This window comes from Chlorocebus sabaeus, chromosome 20 (genome assembly GCF_047675955.1).
Source record: "Chlorocebus sabaeus isolate Y175 chromosome 20, mChlSab1.0.hap1, whole genome shotgun sequence".
NCBI lineage: Eukaryota > Metazoa > Chordata > Mammalia > Primates > Cercopithecidae > Chlorocebus > Chlorocebus sabaeus.
In genome coordinates, this window is record NC_132923.1 from 62507050 (window position 1) to 62532850 (window position 25801).

The following is a 25801-nucleotide window of genomic DNA, read 5'->3' on the forward strand; positions in this document are numbered from 1 at the left end:
CCTCCACCTTTTCTTCCATGCATCTAGCTCGGGCTCTTTGTCCTCTGCCCTACCTCTGCTATTGCTCTCTGATTGCAACATCTGCCACTATTTGTTCTTGCTTTATGCACACAACTTCAGGTGCTTTAGAGTGTCGGCTAAGTTTAGTAGCTATTGCACTTAAATATTCTTTTACCTATGAAAAGCAGTTTCACTGAAGATGTTTTCCTTAGTCAGACTTTCTGTTCCTGATATTTGGATGATTTCCTTGGCAACTTCAAATTTGCCATTGTAGCATGCCCTAGATTTGAAGAAAATATCTTGTTAATATTGTAAGCAAGTACATGCAGTATACCTGGAGGACCTATGGAACGCTACATAATACTCACAGGTGCAAGGGGGTATCTCCATAGATGTTAACAGCATGAGGTTGAACTTCCAAATCACTTTGGAGCAGATACTTAACTATATCATGGTGTCCAAATCGAGAACAGAAATGGAGCGGGACATGGTCTTCATTATCTTGAGCATTCACTGTTATCAGCAAGAAAGAAAAGGATATGTTATCTGGAATTCTTTGTTTCTCAACCTTCATATGTATAGTACCACGGACATTTCTAAGTACCTGAGTGATTCCTGGAAATGCTAGTTAATGATAATAATAAAGGAAGTTAAGGGCGACCAATTTTTAAAATTATAATTTTATTCTATTGCCTACTACCACATTAAACAGGTTTCCTTCTAGCTTCCACAAATTCTATGGAACACATTAAATCAAATCTATCTCAAACAATGGAACAGTTTGGGAAACTAATAGCATCCAAAAGGTACACGTGGCCTTGTTTCCACAAGGATCACCTTTCAAATTGATTTTTTTTTTTTTCTCTGAATGATGTTAAGAATTACAGATCCTGGCCAGAGCACCATTCCCAGAGATTTGGGTTCAGTAGGTTAGAGTGGGACCCCACAACCTGTATGTTTACAATACTATTGTAAACAGCTCTGATATATATCCTTAGCTGAAAATTACCATAGTACACTATGCAAAGCATGGTATCATGAAAGGAAAAGTGCTTTAGACTTAGGCAGACCTCATTAATTGTTTTACTTTAGACAGGTTATTTAAAATTCAATTCTTCATTCAGTAGTGCACATTTGTCCTACTCTTTAGAACACCCAGCCTTATAACCTCTTCTGATGTTTGGGTAATTCCGTATACTGCAAGTACTAATGAGAAGCCAAGACCACATTCTATCATAGAAGCAGAAAATGTGCTTTCCATGATCTCTTTGCAGCTAGGGAACAGAATTAGCAGAGGGTGACCATATGTCCTGGTTTAGACTTGTTATCCTGGAATAATTCTTAATGACACTTTTACTCTCAACAGTTCCCTGGTCTGGACACCTATCTGTAGACTCCTCCAATCAACACATCATATGAGACTGACTTCAGAGCTGATGACATAAAAAGCAAGGCCTAATCTATCTTGGCAACATGGCAGTAGCTCCATCCAATTTCCCATGGTAGCAATTCCAACCACAGATTCAATGCCCTGCATTGTTGGCATCAGAAGCACAAGAATTTATGTGTGCCTAGCAAGGGTGGCAGTGCCTCTTCACAGGACCACATTTGGGCATGATTTTGGATGTTGTTCCTCACTGTGAGAATTTGAAACATGGCTTTCTATTCTGTTCTGAAGAAGATTCTATGTGCTACATGATATCCTTTAATCTACTCATTTTATGACTAAATTAGCAAGAGTTAGTTTCTAATACTTGAAAGAAAAAAAAAAAAAACTTGACAGATACACTCTCATTCCTCAACAAGAATCAAATGATCACTATGTATTAGCCATTAAGCTAGTGTTGGAGGTATGGATGTCTTATCAGTAACAATGAATATAATAAGATCATTGTTCCAGGGATGCTGAAAAGAATAAAGAGGATCATGATTGGAAAGCCTCTATCAAGCATGAAGCCTTTCATATACTAGACATTTAATAAAAGTTACTTAACCTTTTTACTAATGTCCCTCTTAGAAATTTGCTATGTCCAAAGCTAATAACAGATAAATGCAGAGTCTATACTCTCAAACAACTTACAGTCTAGTTAAACAGTCAATAATTACAGTCCTGAAGTAATAACAATGGAACATCAAACTGCTCAATTCCTAATCTGGCTTTAATAATTTTTAAAACTAAAATAATGGAATCAACTGCTCTAAAGCCATTTGTTTTATTGTTGGATTGCTTTATCAATCTAGACAGGGTCTTAATTAGGCCTTGTAGCTGCTGTATTTGTAGACAATCATCCTCATTTTATTTTCCTACAAGATTTTAAGCCAAAGGGAAATCTTTAACAAAGTCATTGAGCTTCTCCTCCCAAGGTTGTTATTAAAAACAAACCTTTGAATCTTTTTTTATTAATGAGTAGCTGAAAAAATACATCTTTCATTCAGAAGAATGTTCTTGGTTCTTTTGATTATCTCCCTTTTAAAAAACCTTTTCCTTTGTTCACATTCTGTTCTAAGCCAGGGAAAGTCAATGCCACAAGTCAGTATTTGAGAACAGTCAGGAGTCCAGGGCATCTGGAGCGTGACATAAGAATTCTTAAGGTTCAGAAGGAAAAATGCAAAGCAGAATGCAGTGCAATCTTCTATTAATTTATAATTTGCCTTTGGCCATCCTTGGCCCCACCCAGTATTCCTCTCCAATTGAATCAGTAAACTTCAAATTAGGTTATTTGCTTGGTGAATTATCCGCAGTGGCTGAAACATTATTCCCTTCAAAGAAGATGTAAATACCAACTGAAGGAACAAGCCAGGACAAATATGGAATCAGACATAGAATTTATGTGTATACACGTCTGTTTTTGCTTCAGTCACTGTGATGTATTTAGTTTTGTCTTGGACCAATTTGCAAAGACAAAAAAGAAAATATATTATTATATCTTAGAAAAATTGAATGCATGGATAACATTCTATGTGCTCTAACTTAGCATCTTATTGAGAAACATATAAAGGAGACTTTAACACAAAAAATACATGTAAATCATTATTGGGAAAATATCTAGTGCCTGGTGCTCTGTTTACAAGAGAGTGGGTATATAGTGATGTCTTTTGAAAGAAATATTGAATATTGGGTGAATGGATGCTGTTTCTTCTTTACTTCTGCTTATTGACTCTAAAAATAAAATAAAATTTTCCAGATTAACCAAGCAATATCAGCAGGTCCTACAAGATCTTTAAAACTACTCCCAGGTCTGTCTTTAATAAGCTTTCAGTAACAGATCTGTGTAATACATCCAAGAAGCTATATTTCAAAAAATAAAACACTTCCTATGGCTGGGCATGTTCTAGAAATTTTTTGTGGCTTTCTGTAATATCCAGCTCCATCCAGTTGCAAGGATTATGTTATTTAAAAGAAATATAGCATTTATGATTAAGATGACAAAAATTATTAATTCTAAATTTAAATTTTTCAATTTTTAACATTATCAAAATGGTATATTTTGAAGACTGTATCACTATTTTTTTTCTTATGCAGTCCATCAATATTTTAACCTTTTCAATCTCATTTAGGGGGCATTATACTTCTTTTTCATTACCCTAAGAGATACAAAGAAGCAGAACAGAGATTTAAAACATAACTAACTGAATAGGTCAGCCTTCCAAACATGCTGAACTAAAGAAGGTGCTTTCAGAATTACATTTTGAGTAATTTTGCAACCTGAATTTATTTTCATTTGTGACATTCTGTTACCATGGAAACATACTGTAAATACTGGATTTCAAATTGTACTCTTTTGGGGCTATTTACTTAATCTTTCTGCTATGTCCATTTACCACAGGCAGGGTCCAGATCTAAAATAAATCATTTGGAAGCTTAGCTACATTTTAGAATAAGTGAACTCACTGATAATAAGTCCTGCACAGTGTCCATTGGCATAGCAGATCTTCTGGTTTATTTTTTTTGCAATTGGTTGAAGTGCAAATGGAACTTAAATATCAAATGTGTACTAGAAAGAAATAAAAATACTTAAAAATCTGAGTCATGCTGTCTCTTGATTTTATAAAATAGTTGAGTAGGAGGCATGTAATACTTGCATGCACCACAAAGAAAATGTTAAAAATTGTATCATATGATGCTGGCATGTAAGGGGGATGTGGCTGTAGTATTACACATTTCAATGCCTTTTGCAGAGGAGTCTTTTGATCCTAGAGACATGCTGATCATAAATGACATTCATTTTGACACTACTGAGCTCTGGAGTTGTGCAGAGGAATAAAAAGCTAAGGTTGGCATCAATAATAAAAGGAAAAAGTGATGCAGTTCCTGACCTCTTGGAAAAGTGAAGCAGTTTCAAAAACACGATTATGTGTTCAGTGGTTCACACAGGTGTACCTGTGCCTATTCTAAACTAACAAAATGAAAGAGACTACTTAAACAAGGTCCAAGGAACAGCATTCTTTACATCCTGACAACATAGGTTGTTTATAATAATGTTCTAAAGTAGCTGTCTGAGTTACTGCATACTGGCGTATAGAAAACAATGCAAGCTATGTTTCTCAAATTTTACAAAATCAAGTGGCCCCTGTTTACAACTTAGAAACTGGAAATTATCCTAGTCTCTTGCCACAGTTGTCTCTAGGAGACTTTGTGTATTCCTTATGAGTAGATAAAAAACATTGGTTAGCTTTATTAACTAAATATCAATCTGAATTTGGGACCAAGGAACTGGCAGTTCTAGAGATTTGACAACCGTGTCCTTTTGGAAATGTGTATTGTTCCTGCTGCAAAGGCCAGCAGTTCTTACAGCTGGGCTTTTAATTGGGTCTCTTGGGGGTCAATGGAAGAATGTTGGATATGCCTGAGAGAATTTAATGGCAAGATGCAACTCTGAGTGAATTTTTGTCAAAAAATAAAGTTTGTGAGGAAAAGTGAAAAAAAGAAATTTTTCAATAGTTATAATCAACTTTCCAAAATTTATTTTATAATTAAGAAAATAAAAATGAAAGGAAATTCTATTCCATCAACTGATTCTCAAGTCCTTCTATGTATTCTAAAACTTTTTTTCCCCAAATGGATTACACTCAAACTCTATTAAAAAGTATAGTAATATAATATCAAATATTGGGGATGCTGTGGCAAGCAACTGAAATTCTCATATATTGTTGTAAGATTTTAAAACAGTACAAACATTTTGGAAAACTGTCTAGAAATTTCCTAAAACATTAAACATATGCATTATTACCTTTCGAATTATCAATTCTCTCATATATATATGTGCATATATATATATATATAAAAGAGAGATGAACATATATGTCCACAAAAAGACATGAATAAGAATGTTACTGGCAATTGTATTCATAACAAAAGAACACTAGAAATATTAAAATGTCTACTAGGAGAAGAATGGATATACCAATTATGGTATATTCATGTAATCTTCAACAATATAAAAGAACAAACTATGATCCATACAACAACATGGATATATGTCCAAATCATCTTGTTGGGCAAAAGAAGTCAGTCATAAATGTATACAAACTTCAAGAACAGATAAAACTATATATAGCAATAAAAGTCAGAATATTAATTACCTTTGGTGGTAAAGTCTATTTCCCTAAGATGAGTGCATAAGGGAAAATTTCAGAGTGATTAAATATTCTAAATCTTGATCTGGGTGGTTTTCAATGGATGTATACATACATAAATATTCATCAGGTTATATAATTAAGATTTGAGAATTTGCTAGAAGTAAATAATGTCTCAATTTATAAAAGATCAGTGAACAACAGCAAAGACAACTAATTTATCTATGAGAACCCTTTACTTTCACTGGAGCACCTAATATATTAAGAATTGAGCTAAAACATGTAAAGAAGGATTTGCATGTAGGCCTAATAAATATATTTAAGATAAATTATGACTTGTGGAGTAAATAAGTACATGACTACAGGATTAGTCAACTTCAAGATTATTCCCTAGTAAGAGAATTACAAGTAAAAAGTATGCATAAAGCAAATGATAGCAAAGGTCTTTTAAACATATAATCTTACCATCTGCTTTGCTGCCTTCTTCCATCAAGAGTTTTGCAATATTCAAGAATCCTTTTGCGGATGCTAGGTGGAGAGGTCTATCTCCAACTTCACCACTTACATTTACATCAGCACCAAATTTCAAAAGAAGGCGAGTTACCTAAAGGATTTATTCATTTGAAATTAGTATCAAAATTCAAACAATAATGCAAAACTTTTGGCAGTATACAAAAACCCAACTGGCGTAAATCACAAAAAATTTATTGTTATATCACCTAGCAGGAAGTCCAAAACTGGAATAATTCTAGGGTTAATTAATACAACAGCTTAATAACTCAAGTTCTTTCCATCATTCTGTTCTGCCATGCTCAGCAAGTAGGATGGATCACCCCATGGTAGCAAGAGAGCTGCAGCATCTCCAGTCATTACAAACTGAGGTCCACAGAGTACAGCAGGAGATGACTTCTACCTTTTGGAACAAGGGGACATTTTTTTTAAATCTAGAAATTCCTTCTTAAAAACTCTCCAGAAACCCTCTTCCCATATCTCTTCAGTCCGGACTAGGTCATTTGCAACTTTCTAAACCAATCCCTGGACAAGGGGAAAGATTTACCGTGAGTGGCTTCAACTAAACAAGATCTAACACACAGTGGATGGGGATAGGAGCATCTCTAAGCACAGCCTCTAGGAGAGAGGTTGAACAGTAAAATAAAATAAAGAGTCTGCAAGAAAGAAAAAAATATATGGCCCAAAGTGGTAATAGTTGAAATGATAGTTTTGCCTAAGCAGCCAATAAATAGTGCCTGCTACTGACCTTATGTTAACTTGAGGGGTAATATCATATACTGATTAAGAATTAAGGTGCAGTTTGAGATAGTCCTAGATTTGAATCTAGAATCTGATTTATATCAGCTGTGTGTTCTTGAGAAAAATTAGTTAATTTATTTATACCCAAGTTTTTTCATATGTGCAATGGGAATAATAAGACTTAACTCATGGGTTGTCATGAGGATTAGATTAGGAATTTGTTTAAAGTGCATAGCACAATGACTGTCATACACTATTTGTTCTGTAAATGTTATTTTTTATTTTTGTTGGTGAACTGAGACAATGTCGTTTACCATTTCTGTTTCAGAGTTAATGTGGGGCTAGACAAGATGCTAGGGAACTTTGAAAACATTTTAAAAAAATCCTTTCCATATTTTTTGACCTTGAAAACCTACGTTTGTCATTTGCTCTCTTTAGTATCAACTCTCTTGTCAATTTTATAATGTAGGTCTTCACTGTTCATAAATAACCCTCTCTAGAGTCATGCAGAATCTTCTCTGAATGATCTCTTCCAAAGTCTCCTTCTGGCCACAGTCAGTGGTAGTTGACTTGATTCTTGATTTTCATGGCAGCTTCAGTCATATACCATTACTGGCCATCTTGCTACCGGAGTTTTGGGCCTTTTTCTGGATATGTGAGTGAACTGGAGACAGGAACAGTAGCCCTGACATCTTTTCCAATTCACTGAGACTCTACATCCATAGGGTCAGAGAAGGATAAAGTGATGAAGCAGGTAGGGGTCTTCCTGGGATTGTTTTAGGTAATTTAGGAATTCTTTTGAGTCACTTGCATATATACTTAAGAACTTTCCAAATAATTTATGTAAACTTGACATTGCCTCTCCTGAGAATTTCAAAAGTCATCTCAGTGATACTAAGAGGTTAAGTTAAGATGCGCCTGAGTCCTTAAAATAGCAGTTAGGGTTCAAATAGCAATTGACCCCTCTCAATTGTCTTGACCACTGAAGTGTCAGCACAAAAGTGAATTCAAGCTCTAAAACTATTTTTACTTCCCATGAGTCAGCAAATAAACATGTCTTGAGTATAAATCTCGCAAGAATATGGTAGACATTTGATAGAAATTCTAGGTAAAATATTAGCTGGGTACAATGTGGGGAACTGAGTTCCTATTGAGTGTAATGGACAAGAGCAAGGGTTTGTAAATCAGGCTTCTATTTATCAGTTATATTGCTTTGAACAAATTGTTTATCATTTTGATACTTCAGTTTCTTCATTGCTAAAGTTGGAATAACAATATTTCCACCTCTTGGAGTTGTTGTGAGGATTAAATAAGTCATAGCATGAAAAGCACTCAGAAAAGTACCTGGCATTCAATAACTGTTAGTAAAAGTGGTAGCCCCAACTTGGAGCATGTGCATTTTATCTCTTTGTTGGCTAATGGACAGATCAAGACTTAATTCAGGTGAAATCAGAACAGCAGAAGTTTAGTTTCAAGAACCTTGCACGCCTAAGCAGACATTTCCACTTAAACAGACTCCATATATTCTGATTATGTGACTTTATAATAGACAGATTTAAACTATCTCTGAAATCGATTGTCTATTAAGGACTATTATTACATACCTAGAAAATATTACTCTTGGTACAAAACATCTACTCTTCCTCTTAAAAAATAAGTAAATAAACAAATGACAAGGAACATGGCACATTACGTACATTTATATATTGAATGTACCATTCTCCTTGTCAGCATATTTTAGCAAATGACAATAGCCTCCATAAATTACTTATGTGCTGCCTTCACACACAGAAAGTGAGTCCCTTATCATAAAAGGGCCATCCACATTTTAGCATAATTTTATAAGACTGTGACTATATTTTCAGGGAAAGTAAACAAATTTAGTTCTCCACCCAACATGCATACAGGCTGTTTATGTTTCTGCTGGGTGATGAGGTTAATCGTCAAAGAGGATGACTCTACAAATAACATGCATTGTATATATCCTGTCTGTGCCTGAGGTTAGGAAATGATGGGATTTTTCCATTACTTGTGCTTTTGGGCCTGTACTTCTAAAAGTATTTTTGGTGCCCAGCTCTTCACTGCACTCCAGTGCACTCTGAGCAGCACATCAATGAAATAAGCAATCTTCCTACCTATACGTCACGCTTCACCGGTCTTAGAGTGTCCAGGCATATGCCAGCTAGCAGAGGAATAAAGCCACAATGACTATTGAGCACAGGGACACAAGTAAGTTTCATCTTCAACTTGGAACCCTCAGGTGGTGCTGTGACATGACCTCCAGGAAGGTAAAAAGGTATAATTCTATCCTAAAATTGAAGGAGTCTAGAAAAACGAATTGTGGAGGAGTGAAAATGGAGTATTCAATGAACAGTTATATTTGGTTATCCAGTTACATTTGTTTCTCTCTCTCTCTCTCTCTCTCTCTCTCTCTCTCTTTCTCTCTCTGATTATTTTAAGTCCCTTGAGTATTCTCACTGCCAAAGGAGAGTGTTTTAAAGAAACACACAATTTTTGTCTTTGGATATGTTAAGGTTGAAAATCAGCAGACTTTGGAGTTAGAACATGTTGCCTTGAATTCTGGCTTCTCCATTTAGGAAAATTGTCTGGACTTGATAATTTTTCTCACTGGTTGAAGAAGAATAAGTAGAGGTACTTTGGTACAGCAAAACAAATATAGGCTTTAGGATCAGACAGAACTGAGTACATATTCCAGCTCTTCTCTTTATTATTAATAGCTGCATGACTCTGGCATGCTACCTCACCTGACTGACCTTCATGCATACCATTGATAAGAATGGGCAAATAGGCCAGGCGCGGTGGCTCACACCCGTAATCCCAGCATTTTGGGAAGCCGAGGCAGGTGGATCACGAGGTCAGGAAATGGAGACCACCCTGGCTAACATGGTGAAACCCCGTCTCTACTAAAAATACAAAAAATTAGCTGGGCGTGGTGGCGGGCATCTGTAGTCCCAGCTACGCGGGAGGCGGAGGCAGGAGAATGGCCTGAACCCAGAATGCGGAGCTTGCAGTGAGCCGAGATCGCGCCACTGCACTCTAGCCTGGGTGACACAGCGAGATTCTGTCTAGAGAAAAAAAAAAAGGAATGGGCAATAACAGCCAATTTCAGGGTTGTGGAAAAATTAGAAAAAAAGATAAAGGTTCTATTAGAGTGCCTATCCCATGGTATAAGCTCTATCATGTGGCAACTCAATAATTTCATAAAGTTGTGAAGGTTAAATAAAATCATATATTGAACAAAAGTATGTTAAAAACTTTAAAGCTTTCTATATATATTATTTTTTATTACAGAATATAACATTTTATACATATGGACCTGTTATAGAATCACATATTTAAAGTAAATTATAAAGCACATTAGTAATTGTTTTTATAGAGCCTTTATGAGTTTATTGTTATTGTCATTAGCATCATCACAGCTACATTTACTGAGCATTTGCCAAACAATTTATATTGCATCCGAACAGCGGCCCTATGAGGTTACTATTAATATCTTTCCCCATTTCGTAGGTGAATAAATTAAGATCAGAGGGATTATATAACCTATACCTGGCCAAAACACTAGGGATTTTTCAAATTTAGGCTGACTGATTCCTGTGGTCACACACTTACCAATGTACTATTCTGCCTCTTTGTGTACTAAGCTCATCAGCAAAAATGAATAGCATGACAACCGTAATGCTTATATGGATCTACAAGTTCCTCAAGGATGGATTGATGAGAATATGGCAAAAATAATTCAAAGATATTTTAAATATAAACTCTTTGAAGACAGGACAATTCAACAAAAGCCTACACTTAAGCAACACCTAACCTTTGGAAATCCTACTGTCAGACTTACCTGTTCATGCCCATAGTAGGCTGCAATGTGCAATGGAGTGAAAAAAACTGCATCTTGAATATTGACATTAGCTCCATGTTGCAACAGCACATCAGCAGCCTGGACAAGAAAATGATTATGGTTAAGAACTTTAGTTGAGTTATCTGCCTATTAAGATTCAGTTTACAACCACCATGCACAAATCTTCTTCAGGAGTTGCCACCCTAAAACACAATTTTCTTCCATCCACCTTATCCAAAACCTCCAGTGTCTTCTTTTTTTTTATGAAAAATAAAGACTAAATCTCCTTAGTATGACATTCAAGGTTCCTTCAATCTGACAGTGTTCCTTTTAAATGTATTTCTCATTCGTCTCTTTCCTAAACCCAATTGTAGAGTCAAACTGCATCCAGCTTCCTGCTCCTTTGAGACTTTGTTCACATTATTTCTTCAGCCAGAAATGTCCTTCTGCCTAATATATGCATGCTTAATCTCCAGCTAAAATGCCATCTCCTCCCAGATTTCCTCAATTTCCCTCCCTTCATTGCCATCTGCCTGGCTGAAATTAAATATTACCTCCTCAAAAATCTCACATAACTTTCACTCATATAATTTAGAACATTTTTCTATTTATATACATGCCTTAACATCCTTACTAAAGAGAAATTTCTTTAAGGACAAAGTATATGTCAGATTCATCTTTATAATCTTACTCTAGCATGTGGTCATGCAAATAGTAATCATACAATAAATATTTGTTAGAGAAGTGAATGAACAAATGAAAAAACTCTACCAGGAACTGTTGGCCAATTGTCATCATGGAAAGCCATAGATTGGTATTTGTAGGGGACAAAAAAAAATTTTTTCTATCCATTTTAGGTTTATTGGCTGAGGCCATATAAATTAGACTGATAAAAAGGCAGATAAATAAGAGAAAAACAAACGGGAGTTTATTAACATGTATATTGCACATAAATGAGACTGCTTAGTGATGAGTAACTCAAAGTAGCAGTTAGAACTTGGGCTCTCCTATAATCTTAACAAAAATTTACAATAACTTTGTAGAGCAGTAATAAGACAAAGAAATATAACTTTGAACTTCTACTGGGAACACATTGGGGGAAGGTAAATATATGGAGGAAACTAACGGAAAATAGAAGTTAGTTTTAGCAAAGTTTGTTATATAGATTCCTCTGGTGACTTCTCTGGGCTGATAAGTGCTTAGAGTTCTCTCTTGTGATTAACTTCTGTCCTTTCTGGTAGAGAAGACAGGAAGGAATCCTTCATAAATTTATGTCCCTCTTTTAGGCAAATAGAAGGAGAGCAAAGAGTTCCTATATCTGTTTCTTTTCAATTTTCTGTAGTTCAAAATAATCAATATGCCAAAGTAGCATATTTTGCGGGAGCATATTTTGCAACCCTTCACAACAAACTTGCTGATATTTCAAATTTCCTCTCCTAAAAACCTATCTCCTACTCTCTCTTTTCTGTTCAACAGATTGAAATAATTTCCTTCAAATGTGTTCATTTTCATTGTGGACTTTGCTAATGTACTGTCTATTCTTCAGTTGGTTAAATAATACACATTTTGAAAATTTTTCAAAAGTCTTTTAGAAGAGAAAACAGAAAGATGGAATTTAAGAGCTCAAGGGACTTATGTCCTGTCACCTCTTCTGTTTCTATGAACAAATTGCCTCTTAAGTTATATTTCCTCAATTGTGTGAATCATAGACCTACAGAACTAGGGAAGGACTATGGACATTACATATCAAACCCTAACATTTTAAAGATAAAAAAATGGAGAACCAGGAATTAAGAAATATTTAAAGGTCATAGAGCAAGTCAGTGTCAATAGGAAACTAAATCTTTAGTCTCTTGCCTCAAGCTTTGTTTCTGAGTGCTTCATGGTTTGAAATAGTTAATTTTTAGTCATCTATTTATCCATTAAACACAATTTATTGAGCGAATATGAGCCAAAACTATTATTTTACATGCTTATTTCATAATTTATTCACTCGAGGGGATAGCATTAGAGATGCTAATAGTTGTCATATAAAATAAGGAATTTTTATTGGAAAATCTGAAATTTCTGATGGGTCCAAATATAAGCAGGTGCATAGGATTTTATACATTCTCACAATAATTGTTTCTTGTTCATACTTGAATATTGTTGACTAATCATCAGCAGAATACACATTGTGTACGGTGAGTTGTTTTTATAAGATAAAAATTAAAACCACAATAAGCTTTTAGGAGGGAATATTATGTATCAGGCCCAGAAACAAGTGTATCAGTGGTATTCAGTCTACTCTGTTTCATGCCAAAACACAGAAAGAGGTGCTACTCTCTATTTTAAAGATGAAGAAACTGAGTGTCTGGGGAGCAGAAGTGAAATTCAAATGCAGGTCTGTTTGACATCAAATCTGGTTTTTACCAGTCCACTCCTCTGACCTTGATTGTACTAACACTAACCTTTAAGTAAATAAAGTAATTCAATCCCAGATAGGAAGAAGCCATCTGTCAGTAGAGGTTCCATAGATTTAGACTGAAAAGGAATGTGGGAGCCATTTATAACAAGTGCTTGGTATCTTTAGGCTTCACATGCCTGGGAGTTCAATCTCAGGAACCTTTGAAGGAGGCCCCTAGCAATCAAGGTAGATTAAGCTTTTTACAATTTCTCTTATTTTAAATATAGCATAAAGTAGACAGCATGAATGTTTATGTAAAACGGACTTTCAAATGTTAACCTATAGAGCCAATTTCTTAGTCATGCTTCCAGAACTTTCATTCTAAAAGATAAGAGCTCTTAGTCTTTAATAAACAGTCAAAAGCCATTTTTTTTCCTCCTAAGTTTGCACTTCTCCAGTTAACTCAGAAGGTCAACCTTCGGCTGAATATTCATTAATTATGAAGTGTTGGTTTTCTGAGAAACTGTCAAAATGTAAGTTTTAATGAAACCAAACAGAGTCATTACTGAATTGTAGGCTTTACTTAGTTTGTTTTAAAATTCAAGCAAATATTTAACCATTGAGAGCAATGCATGTTAGAATTATCTGGTTTTAGCTAATGAGTAGAATACATGTACTAATTTGTATGACCTTTGGAGTAATGATAGGGAGAGTATGTCCCAGCACTCTAACGGGAATATGGTATATTGTCTGCCATGTGGACTAAGACAAGTACACTCATATAAACATGTAGGCTTCAGTATATACCTATCAAGTTATTTTACTCATGGTTCATCTGCTTTAGCACCTGAAAAAGTTGGTAAATCAACTTTACACTCCTTCCACTACATGAAACTCTGTGAAGTCACAGACTGAATCTATTTTGTTCCCTACTATGGTAGGTAATAGGCATCCAATAATTGTTAAACTGGATGTATTTCCAGTACAGTTAAAGTGAAAATTTGGAAGGTGTATATACCACCAGGCATAAGGTAATATAAACAATAATTAGGACTTAATTATACGATAGAAATTTTAAACAATTCATCAAACATTTATTGATAATTGATTTCAAATTAATCTTCAGGAAATCCCAAGTATTTGCTATATTTCAAGACCTGTGGTTGGAGTTTTAAATATATTATTAACATTTTTCCATGGTATATATTCTATTATTTTGACTTTTTTTGTGAGACTATATGGTCATGATGTTTTTTTCTCAGAAAAAAATAACTAGTAAAATTGCAAATTAGAAACAGATTTTATGACAGCTATCTTAATATACTATAAGGATATAAATCTTTAAACATTTTAAGGATATAAATTGTATCATACTTAGCTTTATATAACTGACATAAATATATATTTATCTTACTGTTATTGAATATATATTTAATATTATTAAATGTATAGAATATATATATAAATTTATTATATTTAATAATAGTACTGAGATATATAAAAATAAATATTTGACATATAATAATACTATTAATATAATAAGTATATAATAATACTACTGATATATATAAAAAATACTACTGTTGGGATATATATTATATATACTCAATATATATAATACTGAGATATATATATTAAATGCTACTACTGAAATACATGTATAAGAATAATACTGAGATATATATATCTCAGTAGTAGTATTTTATATGTCAATATTATTATAAAATATATCTATGTACATATTATTAAATATATAAATATCAGTAGTATTATTATTAAAGAACTAAGGTTCAAATATGGTCTGGTAACTTGGTACATTTTACTGACGGAAGGATAAGGACTATAAATTGCCCCCCATTAAGTGGTTGTTTTATGAGCACAGAAAATAAGTCAGATCTCTTTATCTCAATAGAACAATTACTATATGAATTACCCTTTACAGATATTTTTATTTAGCAGTTGACTCTCAAAAAACATCCAAGTGAAGTTCCTCCAGTTTCTAGCTTGTAATTTAAATACTGATTTAAGCATTCTGCTTTTACTTTTTCTGACATGGAGTCTTGCTCTGTCTCCAGGCTGGAATGCAGTGGTGTAATGTCGGCACACTGCAACTTCTACCTCCCAGGTTTAAGCGATTCTCCTGCTTCAGCCTCCTGATTAGCTGGGACTACAGGTGCGCACCACCATGCCCGCCAATTTTTGTATTCTTAGTAGAGACAGGGTTTCACTATGTTGGCAAGGATGGTCTCGATCTCTTGACCTCATGATCTGCCTACCTTGGCCTCCCAAAGTGCTGGGATTACAGGCGTACGCCACTGCGCCCAGCCTGCTTTTTCTTTTTACAATGTCTCCCCTTCTTTTTCTCTGCTTCCACACACCCAGTCTCATGACCAAGCTCAGTTCCCATGTTTTCCATGAAAAGCTATTGAAAATAGGCCATTGTATTAATCACTTATTTTCTGAATGCCTATAAAACTTAGTGACACAATGTAATCTTTTTGGTAATTAACTCTTCCATAAAATTTTAAACTCATGTACCCAAGTTGTCTCTATAAAGTGTAAGAAGTTTTGACTCTAGGTAAAAGGATTTTTCACCTGAGGCCCTGAAATTTAATCCTTATAACTAAAATACCCAGACCTTATTCAAAATTTCAGAAATTCCAAAAGTAATGCTTATAATAGCAAAGGCCCTCACTGTTATTTCTTATTAAATGGTTTTGCTACAGTATAACTTTAACTTATTTGACTTGGTTCCATTTAGCTCCCTCTCTATCTTTTATTTTAAGGAGCTCATTGGGTAGGGATAAAGGAGAAAAATGAATGACCATATAAAGAGGAACTAAATGTCCCATGGAAGAGAAAATAGAATAGGGTAAATTCTAGATGAAATAAAATGACAATCAATCTCAGTTGAAATTGCCAAACCAAATATAGTGTCTCATACCTAGCAGACTTTTAATAAATAGCTACACTTGGAAATTAAATTTTTCTTTGCTTTAAGTGGTAATTTATTTTCTATTATTTCTTTGGATCTTCTTCAAATTCATGCTTATACCAATGTTTTCCTTAAGATTTACAGTTTGCTTAAAGCTACAATTTTCTCTTCTCAATGCCTGCGTCTCACCTTTATTATTGAGATTTATAGAGAGAACAATGAAGCTGTATTGGGATGACACCCATTTCCATTTAGTGGAAAATCTGTGTTAGTAAAGCTTTAGAGGAAAAATTGTTTTTCCAAAGTCTATGACTTATCAATTCAAAATGATCCTAAAGACATTGGCATGAAAGTTGATTTAGGATTGATATGTTTTTTTCCAGTTATTTTCAGCTCTGACATTCAAAAACCGGTTCTCAATTATTGTCCCCTCCAACTATTGTCCTTCCTCCTAAACTTCATAGACAATTTTTTAGAGTCATCTCCAACTTTCCTCTACCTTTCCTCACCTCCTATTCACTCCTCAGTCCGCTACAATCTGTCTTTAGACCTCACCACTCCAGGGATATTTCTCTGGAAAATGACATCAAAGGTCCCCTAATTGCCCATTCTCATGGATGCTTTTTAGCCTGTAGTGGATTCTTATAATTTTATGTTGTCTCAGGATTCATTTCGAATATAAGTTTTCTTATACCACAAGCAGGACTTTGTCACCAGGGACACAGTTTCTAATTCTCTGCCTCTTCCCAGTTCCTCAATGTGGTTGATCCAGATACCTGCCATGTATGACAATCTCCTGGTGACCCTCTCCTTATGGGACAGCTAGACATAATCGCTGGGTCCGTACTGCAGACCCTGACTGAGCGACGGATGAAAGGGAGTACTCAGACATAGGTATTCAGTTAAGAGCAGCTAGGGGTCTGCGGGCTCTAGTGGCTAAAGTGCAGCAGCACCGATAAGCTGGAGCTGCTTGCTTTTATTCAGTGTAGACATAATTCTAAAAGCCTGGAGCAAACACAGTCTGTGGGTAATTAACATTTATTATTCCACTTTCGGGGAACCTCATGCATGCGGATGATCAAAGGTCAGTTCCTGGCCAACATAAGTAAGCAACTCTGTTTAAGATTAATTCCCCTACACTTACTTGTACCTACTCCTTGCCCCCTGGCTCAGGGTCAGGGAACAGCTGCCTTCAGCTTATTCTCCCCTGAAGCTATGCAGAGCTTTCTGACCTTTCAGAAGGTCTGCTCCTTTCTCTATAGTTTCTCCCACCACCCTGACCAATCTCCTACACATAATCTGCTTGGCTTGCTCCTCTGATGCCCACACCTACCGTGAACTGAGCAGCAGATAAGCAGCAGTGACCCCTCTCGATCACAGCAAGGCCCCACAGAGCTAGTGCCTGCTTACTCTAAACCCATTAATTAGAACTTCCCTCAGGAAACCCACTTGTGTAACTGTTGGATTCCTACTGGAACCCAATAAAGGCTTTAGCATAATGGTTTCTCTTTCTCTCTCTTGCTCCTCACTTGCTGGTTGAGTGTATGTGTCCTGAACTGCCCCTGGCCCCACTTCCCATTGGCCCTGTAAGGTGTGCTGCCCTCTTCTTTCTGAGATCTGTAAGTTTATCTTATAAACTCAGGTTATGAGAGCACAAAGGCACCAAAAAGCACCCATGCTTCTTTTTGTCTTATGTGGTATTATTTGGGACCAGTTAGTAATTCCTTCCCGCTGCAGAAAGTCCTGTTGAGCAGATAGCTTTTCAAAGGTATTTCAGTGATCATCATATTGGCAGCATATTTGTAAAACGGACCATGACTGTGTTATTGTTTGCAGTTGACAGCTTCTGTTATTTCATGTACTTTGTTGAGTTGCCTCCTCTGTGTCTCACCTGACTGACACATTGAGCCTGTTTTCTAAGTCAAGGCTCTCCTAAAGAGTGACTGTCTTTGTAGGAAAATACTAGGCACAGGTCAGATAAGAGCCACAAAGAGGTCTGTAAATATCAACAAGTTTCCTGTGAGAGGAGTACCTGGTCACAGGTTGGACACTTAGGTATTTGGCTATCTGCCAAGATAAAGAGGTAGCTTGTGAAAATCCACGAAGCCCTGTCAGGGTGGGACTAGTGTTTATAGTCCTCTTGTGAGGGAGACCTCAAGACCAAATTAGAAAGTATATAACATGTCCTTTTCCTTATTTGACTGTTTATCCAGCATTTGTTACTATTGTCTACTTCTTCCTTAAGATTTTATTCTCCCTTAGATTGCTTGACACCACAATTTTCGAGTTTTCTTTCTACTTCTCTGCCTACTTATTATTATTCCTCCATAGAAATGACTTTTTCTCAGTTCATCTCTTAAGTGTTACTTTTTCTCGCTGACATTAGTGTTTTCTTTTGTTCTCTGCTTCCTGTAATTCTCTTGTATTTATTAATTAATACATGTAAAGAACTTAGCACAATGCTTAGCATGTAAGAATAAATGTTCCAGAAATGATAACTATACCTATTTTTCTCTATATATGTCTTGATTGATTTCATCTATGACTACTACTTCTACTCCTAATACTAGAAACACACACACACACACACACACACGTTTTCCTCAGACTTCTTTCAACACTGGATCTACCTTCTTTGGCAACTGATAGTCCTGTTGTGTATCTTTTCCCTATTTCCCAGCCACCTTTACCCTTGGCTGATATTGTCTTTGCATTGATCGAATCTTTATCACTTGCCTTTTGATTCTTGTTATTTTGAATGAAGCATTAGAAGGCAAAAAAAAAAAAAAAAAGAAAGTGTCTGCCAATGGGCCAAGAGTATCTATTTCATTTAATGTTCACAACAGTCTTACAGAATTGTTATTAATAGCCCCATTTTAAAAACAAGGACAGTGAAGCTCAGAGTTATACAGCTTGTAAGGAAAAACACTTAAGTTTAAACTCAGGTTTATGAGAGCCCAAAGGCACCAAAAGGCACCCATGCTGCTTTTTGTCTTCTGTGGCATTATTTGGGCCAGCTAGTAATTCCTTCCCATTGCAGAAAGTTCTATCGTGGAGACAGCTTTCCAAAGGTTTTTCAGTGATAGTCATATTAGCAGCATATTTGTAAAAAGGACCATGATTATATAATTGTTTGCACTTGACTGAAAAAAAAGTTAAACATATTCTAAGTCATATGTTAAGAGTCTTGAAGAGTCTTATATATTAAAATGAGAATTTTAGGATTTTTTCCTTATAGAGATGCAACAAGAGACTTTAAGAAAGAGAGTAAAACATATTTAATTTGCATCTTAGAAGGATCTTTCTAGGAAACGTGTATGGGTTGAATGGATTGAAGAGAGAGCAAGACTGGAAACAGGTAATCCGTGAGTAACATCCTGCAGTAAGTTTTGTTTTGTTTTGTTTTTAAGAGATAAGAATAAAATGAATAAAATGAGATGAGGTAGTTGCATTGGCCTGGAGATGGAGAATGGATTTCAGAGATATTAAGATGGTAGAGTCGCCCAGCTTGGTGGCTCACGCCTGTAATCCTAGCACTTTGGGAGGCTGAGGTGGACAGACTGCCTGAGTTGAGGAGTTCAAGATCAGCCTGGACAACACGGTGAAACCCCATCTTTACTAAAATACAAAAAATTAGCCAGGTGTGGAGATATGTACCTATACTGCCAGCTACTCAGGAAGTATTCTACTCAGGAGAATTGCTTGAACCTGGGAGGTGGAGGTTTCAGTGAGCTGAGATGGTGCCACTGCACTCCAGCCTGGGCTACAGAGTGAGACTCCATCTCAAAAAAAAAAAAAAAAAAAAAAAGGTAGAATCAGTCATAACGACGACATATGGGAGGCTGGTGATAAGTAAAGATGAGAAGAAATGGTCAACAAATGACTATAAAAGAGGATGCCTACAAGGGGAGATGAACATGAAGATAAAACTTTGTTTACTTCGTGAACTTATAAAGTAGGAAAATGACTTTGAGTTTTTCTCTCTTAGATTAATTACTTGTAATAGCTAGTTTATTTTGGCAGAACTGTGCTCTTACTCAACACCAAAAACTGTTTCCATTGGGGTCGATCTCTCAATCAAGATTTGAACATAATTCTCAAGGTTTCAAACAAATGAACTGAAAGCTATGCCAATTAAAATTACTAGGAATTGTTTATTCATTTGTATTGAAGGCTTATATAGATTAGAAAGCATTTTAGATGGTAACATTTGTTTTAGAGTTACCAAGCCCTTTTTTGACTCTATGCTCTAATTTCTATAGGCTTTTCTATTTTTAATTATATATATATATATATCTCCACTCCTTGACAGCCATTACAAATGTTAGCTGAGATTTCTCTATGTCATGTGATTATAGAGTTTTTCACTTATAACATTGGTTGAATATTTTTATAATGACTATCATTTTCTTGACATATCTCTAATTAAGTATTTGAGTACAAAAATCTATTGGAAAATAGTTTCTTCAGGCTGTCACAGAAATGAGGTCTTTTTATGTGATCTTTCTCTTATTATCACAGGTTAAAATTAAATTGGATCTTAAAATTACACAGAAGATGATTCCACAAGATAATATCATAAAATAAATTAAAAGGAAGCTCTATAAAGTCATGGAAATAAAACTTAAGAGACACACACTAACTTATGTATATAAAATAATTTCATCAGTTATATAAATTTAGCATCACTTCTCAGGAAGTGATGAGAATACAAGCAGAAAAGCTGAGGGAGGAGAAGTGAGAATAGGGCAAGGCTGAAGATACAAGTTATACATTTTATAGAGGCAATAATTGAAACTAGCAAGTAACATCCTTTCACCAAAATAAGAAGAGATACTTGTAGGATATTTATGGTTTAAAACTGAGGAGGAAGGGAACCAGAGAAGGAAAGAAAAGACTCATGTAAGAAGCAGAGAACAAAAGAATGCCTGTCAAGGTAGCCCACAAGAGAGATATTTGTAAGAAAAGAAAGGCAGATTTTCTGTGTTGTTCAGTTAATCATCATCTTGCTGTGCTATTTGCTTCATTAGATGTATACTTTTTCCCCCATCATTCTCTTATGTGGAGTTCTTATTTTAAAGTCCCTGGCTGTGAAAACAGGCTTTCAACATTCATGACGCTATGACCACATCATGTTCTATGCATTTCAAAAGCCAAAATTCTGTTTTAGGGATTTATTTATACAAATTGCCACAGGCCCCACAGTTTTCACTACATTGCAATTGTTCAGACTTGGAAACTGGAGTACAAGTTAAACTCCCTCCTTCTCACATTCCTCCTCATATTGCACCTATCTTCAACCTCACATTCACAGAGGAATGAAAGTAGCGTCTGACAATCAGTTTTGTTCATGACTTTCCTCCTCCTACTCAAGTTACCTGTCCCTCTCTTTTCTCAGAAAAAAAAAATTTCTTCTGCCAAAGTATTTTGAAAACCACAGTGACTTGCCTCTACTTGAAAAATCAACTCTAAATTACACTCAAAAGGTGAGTTGGAGTCATCTAATAAAACATAAGAAGGGACACAAATATTTTGCATCTTACACTAAGTAATAAGAATTCTAAAAGTTATATCGTTGTTTAATGAATATCAATTTTATATTACAGCTGGAATATAAAAACAAAAAAGACAACATTAACAATTAAATCTTGGGCTTAAGGGTTAATCTTGTTGCAAGTACATGTGTAGAATATGCAGTGTGCGCCTTTTTTGGAACTCCTTCATTAATAAAACCAGAAACCTGACTATATGATACACTGCAAGATAGTTTTTTAATTCATTTTAGGACAGCGGATGTAGGTAATCAGTTATACCTTACAGACTATTTAACAATAAAATTGAAAACGTTGGTCTGCAAAAATTTTAGAATAAGTGATTTCATGAAATTGGTGCTTCCACAGTTGTAAAAATGTTTAACTGGTTATGAAACACTGTGCTTTGACAGATACAGAAATGGATTATGAATAATTTTCCTTCTGAGGAAGAGTTTATCAAAATGAAGAACACACATCATCTAGTCAGAAACCTATTATTAGGATAGAAAACAGTAAGCATAATAGTGGTAAATGCATCAACCATTCCATTGGTCATATTAAACCATGTTAAGGTAAATACAGGGTGGCTAAATAATAGAAGCCTACAATAAAAATAAAAAGAAGCACAATATCACATGCGCCCAAGTAGTTTTGGCTTCAGAAACAGAAACGAACAAGATATAATTGCAGATGGGACTCAAGCCCAGACTTCTATAACCCAACACATGGCTAGGAAATGGCAGAACCTATATACAAACACACTGTGCAGGCTTGCTCCAGAGCCCACATGACTAAACTGCTCTGCTTTGCTATGGTCAAAAACCATTGCTCTTGGAGCCAAGTTTTGCAAAAGTTTCAAATATTTTCACATTTTTATTCAATGAACTCAGAACTCAACCTGAGTAGTACTATGACAGAGTAGAGCTAGGTGGCACCTAATAGTAGGGGGTCTGACTCAGCACCCCTTTCTTGTTCCCTGCATGACCTCCAAGGTACCATTGGAACCTTAGACATCAGAGAATACATATTGAAAATCACTGTTCCACAGAAAAGAGTTGTTACATTTTGGAGAATAGCATTGCTACCATATCTATTTGCCAGGCCATGTTTGCTCCTAGATGAAGATGAAGCCAAATCATGAGTATAGCATCATGCTAAGTTGCCTGGGGTAATGGAGTCCATATCTTCCAGACATAACAAGTAATCTGTCTATGAATCGATCTCTCTATATATTTGATATTGTCTTTGATAAAATATAAGTGGCATTGGTTCTACATGAGGCTAAGTAGTTCCCTTGAGTTTGGGGTTGACATAATTAATGACTTATTTCTAACAACTAAAATATACAAAAGGTATAAAATGTCACTTCCAAGATTAGGTTACAACAAGATTATGGTTTTGTCTTATATTCTCTTGACCTCTCCCTCAGGTGCCTTGTTGTGAACTGCCCTACGGATAGAACCACATGGTAACTTTGATGCCTCTGGATAGCAGAAAGCATGGATTTAAAGCCTGCCAAAGTCCATGTGAAGGAGCATGGAAGTGGATTATCTTCCAAACACTCACTGACATGGCTATAGCCTCACCTAACACTTTTACTGCAGTCTTCTGAGGGGATCCAGCGAACCCATTCCAAGATTCTTGACCTATAGAAACTGCAGTATAATAAATGTTTGTTTTGTTAAGCCACAAAGTTTTGGGGTAATGTTTATATAACAATAAATAGTTTAACATACTATTGTGCCTCTCAATTCATTATTTAAAACACCCAGGTTGGAAATGACTTTTACATTGGAATAGTTACTTATGACTTACTTGTAAATATTAAAAGAGGAGCAACAGCTCAGATCAATAAATATTTTTGAGTACCTAGCTATTCTAACCACTGTGCTAGGCATTGGGGGTCAAAAATAAATTAATTACTCCAAAGCAATATACAGGTTAGTGGAAGAAACAAAGTAACTGTGATATAAGGTACATGTAAATTTGATGATAATGTGTGAACTATCACAACAAAGGCAAAAAGCTGTACATTTTACATTCTGTCTGGGGAAGAAAGAGAAAGCTATAGAGAGGTATAAACCTAAAACTTGAAATAGAAGTTTTCTAAGCAAACAGGGGAGGATGAGCAAATTTATCCATTTCCTCATTTTCTCATCCACTGGTCCCCGACACACAGCACGTGCTCACCAAATCCCACCCTTTCTTAAAATCTAATTTAAAGTGTATTCTCTTCAGAAAACCTTTTTAGACCTTGAACTTTATTGAATTAATTATCTAGACAAGCGATTAAATGTCCTGGTAACCTAAGAGTCACACTGAGGCCTTTAAAAAGAAATTATTGCAGATATCCCCTCCAGAATCACTGAATCAGAATCTCTCGATACCACAAATCTATATTTTAAAAAGCTCCTTAGGGATTTCTTCATGCATCCAATATGGAGTAACAGGGACTAGATTACTCTTACTTGAGACAATCTCAAAATGAAGCATTAATTTTTAACAAATGAAATTAGGCATCAGGCAATGAAGGACAATAGTTCCTAGACAATGAGAACAAACCCGATGAGCCCTACAATTGCCCCAGTTTATTATCTTTAGAGAGTATCCAGGCCATGATATAAAAGGGGAAATTCAGAGAGACCGAGGCAAACCACCTTTCTTGAGAAGACATAGTTGAGAGTCTGGAGAAAGCAAAGTGGCTATAGTTCATAAAATAGATTAGTAAAGATGAGAAAGCTGTGCAAAGAAAGAACAACAGAAATATCCAGAGGGTTCCCCTGGATGACTCAGCAGAGCATTGATCAGCAGGTCCATCTGAAGAGACTACCACTGATCGGGAAGTGGACCAATAGAGACAATTAGTGGCAACAGTGCCCAGGGCTCACACAGGTACAGGGATATACTCTATTCCCACTACCCAGACTGGAAAACTTCCTGATTGATGCCGTACTCATAAGAGACTTATGATGGAAGTCTCATAAGAGACTTAAGATGAAGTACTCATAAGAGCCTTCCCTAAGTGTTCGGTTACTAGCTCTACACAGCACTGCTTCATTCTCATCAAACAAATCTTAAAAGCTAGACCTAAAAGGATCAAATTTAGTTAAGTTAACTGCATCCTAGTAGGAACAGACATGGGTTAAGGTTAAGGATATTTATAGGAATTCAAAAATATACAGAACCCAATACCAAAAAACTGATAGTATTTGGAATTCAGTCATAAATTACCAGAAAAGCAAAGAGGCCAAAAAAAAAAACCCAAAAAACAAAAAACAAAACAAAACAAAAAAACAAAAAACCGACTTTAAAAGAGGGGAAAAATCAATGAATCAAAGCTGACTCAATTGATACAGATGTTAGAATTTTCAAATAAGTACAATAAAATAGTTATTAGAACTATATTCCATAAGTTTAGATAGTACAAGCACGAAGATATAAAGACAAAGTTCAAATTTCTAGAAATGAAAGCTATATAATATATAAAACAAGAAACATATTAGGTGAGATTAACAGCATGTTAGACATTGCAGAAGAAAAGATTAGTAACCTGGAAGATGTAGCAATCGACATAATATAAAATGAAATGTGGAGAGCAAAATTTGTTGTTGTTGTTTTTGAGACATAGTCTCACTCTGTCACCCACGCTGGAGTGCAGTGGCATGATCTCGGCTCACTACAACCTCACCTCTCAGGTTCACACAATTCTCCTGCCTCAGTCTCCCAATTACCTGGGATTACAGGCACCCACAATGACGTCCAGCTAAGTTTTTATATTTTTAGTAGAGACAGGTTTTCACCATGTTGGCCAGGTTGGTCCTGGCCTCAAGTTATCTGCTCGCCTTAGCCTCCCAAAGTGCTGAGATTACAGTCATGAGTCACTGTGCTTGGTCAATAATTTTTTTTTTTTTTAAAGCAAAGAGTATCATTGAGATTTTGGACAACAGCAAACATCTTAATACGCATGTAATTGGAGGAGAGACAGAGAAAATATTAAAAAAAAAAAAGGTCAGAAATTTTCCCAAAGTTAATGTAAAATATAAATTCACTGATGCAAGAAATATAATGAATTCTGAACACAAGATACATGAAGAAAACTATACCAAAAACCAACATGATTAAATTGCTCAAAGTTAATGATAAAGAGAAAATCTTAAAAGTAGCCAGTATAAAAACACACATTACATACTGAAGGCCAAAAATTAGGAGAACAGATTTCTTGTCAGAAAAAAATGCAAGTCAGAAAACAGTAAAAT

The 25801-nt window shown here is 35.4% G+C and overlaps 1 protein-coding gene across 1 annotated transcript in view; it reads right to left on the reverse strand.

Moving 5' to 3' along the window:
* The window catches only part of TNNI3K (TNNI3 interacting kinase), a 180990-nt gene that overhangs the window by 73036 nt on the left and 82153 nt on the right, over window positions 1-25801 (reverse strand). The window contains 4 exon segments of the mRNA XM_073007904.1: window positions 176-280; window positions 369-513; window positions 6043-6181; window positions 10691-10789. Of these exon segments, the coding sequence (XP_072864005.1) occupies window positions 176-280; window positions 369-513; window positions 6043-6181; window positions 10691-10789 (488 nt within the window).